The sequence below is a fragment of the Sinocyclocheilus anshuiensis genome, unplaced genomic scaffold, assembly GCF_001515605.1.
Source record: "Sinocyclocheilus anshuiensis isolate Anshui unplaced genomic scaffold, SAMN03320099.WGS_v1.1 scaffold1031, whole genome shotgun sequence".
NCBI lineage: Eukaryota > Metazoa > Chordata > Actinopteri > Cypriniformes > Cyprinidae > Sinocyclocheilus > Sinocyclocheilus anshuiensis.
Window position 1 is genome coordinate 595,624 of NW_015542633.1, and position 4,854 is coordinate 600,477.

General features: G+C 38.2%; 1 protein-coding gene across 1 annotated transcript; it reads left to right on the forward strand.

The window, feature by feature from the left end:
* Positions 1–1,042: 1,042 nt before the first annotated feature.
* On the forward strand, positions 1,043–4,854 carry oaz1b (ornithine decarboxylase antizyme 1b). The gene is given in 6 exon segments (XM_016494258.1): positions 1,043–1,289; positions 2,657–2,708; positions 2,710–2,802; positions 3,178–3,350; positions 4,256–4,341; positions 4,447–4,854. Coding segments are annotated over 6 exon segments (666 nt in total). The 5' UTR covers positions 1,043–1,158; the 3' UTR covers positions 4,578–4,854.

Genomic DNA, 4,854 nt, shown 5'->3' on the forward strand with positions numbered 1-4,854 from the left:
TGGATTATTGTGATGTTTTTATCAGCTGTTTGGACTCTCATTCTGACGGCACCCATTCACTGCAGAGCATCCATTACTGAGACACTGATGCAGTGCTACATTTCTACAAATCTGTTTTTTTTTTTGTTTTTTTTATATTAAACTCAATTTTTAAAGTCAGTTTAATATAATTTCAGGCAGCAGATGAATTTAAGTTTTTAAGTTGAAGTAGGTGGAGATATTTTTGCTATTGAGTGTTTAGGGCCTTGAGCATTAAATGATTGGGAGTGACTGATCTGGACGTGTGATTTGACTGATTTGTTGGCAGGTGAACCTGGTCAAAGTACATGAACACATGAGGATGAAGTGCTGAAGATTCACTGATAACAATGTTCAAAGTCTCATTACAAAGCCGCTCTGACTCACTCCTGATTGTCTGCTGTTTGGCTCACGGACGTTCAACTTTGGATTCTGCAGAGAAAATGTCTGGCTGGATTCCCCCAAATCTGCCCGGTGATTCCAGACACACACACACTCACTCACACTCACTCACTCACACACACACACACACACACACACACACACACACACACACACACACACACATATATAATGAAGTAATAACATTTATTTAAAAATATGTATTTGAAGTGCATGAATTTACTATGACTACACTGAAATATTTTTAATTAATGCATTTAGTACTTGTTTTGATAGATGAATCTTTTCTAAACGTTCTCTGTGACAACCACGTGACCTTCACCGTCTCAAATGCACATAAATAAAGTGTCAAAACATCATAACACATTCACGCCTCAAAATGCCATCCGCTTCCTCTCAGTAATTTTCCACTCGCTGAACAAACGCCTCTGCGCGTCCCGTCCGCGTACTATAGCGAAGGATCAGCTCATGAATATTAATGACGCAGGCACACGCTCGCACATTCAACCGAGCCGATTCGCTAAAAGCGTTCGCTTTTGAATATTAATGAACCACGTGACGGGACGCGCGGCGCCTATCGCTGCCGGACGCCATTACGGCTCGATGAATATTCATGAGCCGCGCCTTCGCCGTAGTAGCGCGGATCGTGTGTTTGTCGCGTCTCCGCCTCTCGGCTCCTCACTTATTGCCGACCGCAGACGAGCGCACACAGGCCGCCGTGAACTCTCCCGAGGCCGGATGGTAAAATCCAACCTCCAGCGGATCCTAAACAGTCATTGCTTTGCCCGTGAGAAAGAAGGAAATAAACCGTGTGAAGCTAGCAGCATCATGGAGGCGCTCAGTAACAGTATTAACGACATGATGGGAAGGTGAGAGACTTCCAGGCCTTTAACAGCCCGTTCACACACCCGATTGTTCTCTAATTGTACACTCGGCGGTATATAACTATATTTTCGATTGATTAACGCTCTTATTGTGTTGATTTCGTTATAAAGTCGTGTTGTTCTGTGCTTTGACGTCGAAGGCCTCGTTTTCGCACGTACGTCACAGAAGCCGTCGTGACGTCATCCGCCTCGGGCCTTTGATCGCGCCGACATGCGTTTAGTTATTCAAATGTGTTTAGTCACATAGTGTTGTACTGTGTTTTATTTCGTGTTTTTTAAATTAGATTAGAAATGAGGTTAGATGAGATCTTATGCAACAGCCACGTCTATTGCACATTAATGTTTTATGACTTTATTAATCGCGTTTTGTGGCTTGATTGCATGTGACCTTGAAAAGAACGTGAAATGTTTGTGGTATTTATATTTATTTATTTATTTATGTTGCGATAAGGTAAGAAATATTCACTGTTCTGTCTCTTCTTCCTGCTTTTTTGTAATATCTATTGGGACAAAGTGTGAAAAATGACTAAATTGTATCAATAACCATTATTAAGTGTCTACAGAATACTACACGGGGTTTGTCTGTTTGAGAAGGGTTGGAAAGATATAAGCTGAACATTGCATTTACCTTTGAATTTTGTGGACTATAAAAAAGATATTATTTGGGATTATTATATGCATGCATGCATGCACGTAAAATCATATTTGGACAATATTTAGTTTCTATTACCAGGATTAGTATCAAGTAAAACTAACCATACAAAAATGTTTTACTAGTTGCCAAGGCAACATTTTTTAGTTTAACTTGATATAGTAAAAAAACTGAAAATTAATTAAAAAAAATAATATAGGCATTTAACCCCACCCCAAATAAAAACGTCAAAACACAACAAAATTACTAGCATTTTAACTAAATAAAAATTAAAATACAAAATATAAAAATAAATTCTAATTTATAAAATATTAATAAAAATTATAATAGTTTCTCATTTATATTTATTAAGTTTTTTCTACTTGTACTGTATGTGTATAATTTTTTTTATTTTAATCTAATTTGTATTTATTTTTGTTTATTTAGTTAATATTGCTAATAGTAGGGAAATGCCATACACATAAAAAGAAGCACATTTCTTACATTTTATAAATGACTTTAGATTACCCAATGTTTTTTGGGAAGAAAAAAAAACAGCTCTGAAATGTAGGTTGTCTTTTCCTGGCAGCTAATGTTTGTAAAAATGTGTGTGTAATTCCTGTTGACGCTCATAGAGCAGTGTGTGTCTCGGCTGATCGACTTCCTCTGCTGTGTGTGTGTTGTGTCTGTGGTGATGTTGTATTTCTGTGTTTCTCCTCAGTCTGTCTCTGTGCTGTAGTAGTTCCACTGGTCCAGGGCCTCTGTGGTGCTCCTGATGCCCCTCACCCACCTCTGAAGATCCCAGGTGGGCGAGGGAATGGAGCACGGGATCACACATCCACAGCGGCACCACCGCAGCTGTACTCAGTGAGTATCTACACACTGCACACTACAAGCCACACTCTATACACTGCATACTGCTCGCTACATACTACACTCTACAAGCTACACACTGCATACTACATACTGCGCACTACACGCTACATACCACACTATACACGCTGCATACTGCACACTACATACTACTCTCTACACACTACAAGCTACATACTGCACACTACACGCTACATACCACACTATACACGCTGCTTACTGCACATTACATACTACTCTCTACACACTGCATACTACATACTGCACACTACACGCTACATACCACACTATACACTCTGCTGCTCAGGAATATACTGTATCCTGTGTCTGTGTGTCCCTAACAAACACGTCTTCTGATTGGCTCCACAGGACAGGAAGTTGACTGTGACCGAAGAGCCTGCTGGGGCCGGTTGCCCCCGGATACTGCACTTTCAGAGCTGGCCCACCGTTTCCCGGGCGATCAAATGGGAGGCGGTGCTTCGAGGCCCCGGCCTGTTCGTGGAGATTCCCTGCGAACCGTTTCCAGAGGGCAGCAAAGAGAGGTGAGCGCCTAGCAACCACCATAGCAACACCCTGACAACCACCCACAACATCTAGAGCAGGGGCCTGGGACCTCTAGGGGCCACAAGGGAGGGCTGGGGGTCCGTGGAAATGTTTAGAGAGAGAGAAAAAAGGGAAAATAAAAAAAATAAGAGTAAAATAAATTTAAAAAGTTGAAATCAATAAAAATGAAAGATGAAATATAAATAATAAAAAATGAAATTAAAATAAATTGAATTTTAATTTTAAATAAATTTAAATGTAATTAAAAAAATTAAAATAAAATATTACAGCAAAATAATATATATGATAGAAATAAAGTATTATATTAAAATAATTAGTAAAAGTGAGATTTAAATTAATAAATAATACAAATTGGATAAATTAGATTGAAATAATGAAAAAAATAGACTAAAAATATAATTAGATAAAAAAATGAAATATTAGATTAAAATAGAAATAGAATATTAAATGGTAAATAATACATAATGTAGTATAGTACATAAAGATATCTAATATAAATTATTTTAAAATAAATAAGAAATTAAATAAAGTACATTAAAATTAAATATTAGATTAAAATAAATTTAAAATATTTAAATTAATAAATACAAATTTGAATAAAAATAAATACAAATTTGACATTAAATATAGAATACAAATTAGATTAAAAACATTTTTTTTTAAAGTACTATAACTAGAAAAAAATGTGATTTTTCCAAATAACATTTTACAGGTATTTATAGCTTTTTTCACAGTATAATTTGGGTTTTTATACATTTTAATGCTTAATTCTTATACACGTTAGGATGGGGCTCCTCCATGGCATCTAGACTGCCGTTCAGCACAAATCTAGTTGATTTATCGTATTAATCCCGAAGCGCTTGTGTGTTTCTGCTGTTTCCAGCTTCGTCTCTCTGCTGGAGTTTGCTGAAGAACATCTGAAAGTCGTCAGTGTGTTCGTCTGCTTCTATAAGAACAGGGACGATCGTGGTATGTCAGACTCTGCTCAGACCTCCGTCTCTCATGCGTGTGCTGCACTGACGTGTGTGTGTGTGTGTGTGTGTGTGTGTGTGTGTGTGTGTGTTCCTCTTCTAGTGAAACTGGTGCGTACATTCAGCTTTCTGGGCTTTGAGATGGTGAAACCGGGCCACGCTCTGGTCCCCGCTCGACCTGACGTTCTCTTCATGGCCTACAACTTTGACAGGGATTCCTCGGACGAAGATTAGTCTCCTCTCATTCCTTCATCAGACGCGCTCCGTCTACAGGCTTCAGACGGACCCGCGCAGTCGTTGGCGTGCTGTTTGACTCGTTCGTCAAGTGAATCGGTTTGCTTTTAATGCTTGTGTTTTTGTTTCTACAATGTTTGATTATCTGGAATGTACAAAAGGTCATTTCTGCATTTGATTGGATGTTTATTTCTGCTCTTTAATGGGTTAGTTCAGCTAAAAATGAAAACGCTGTCATTAATTACTCAGCATCGTGTCGTTCGAAACCCGTAAGACC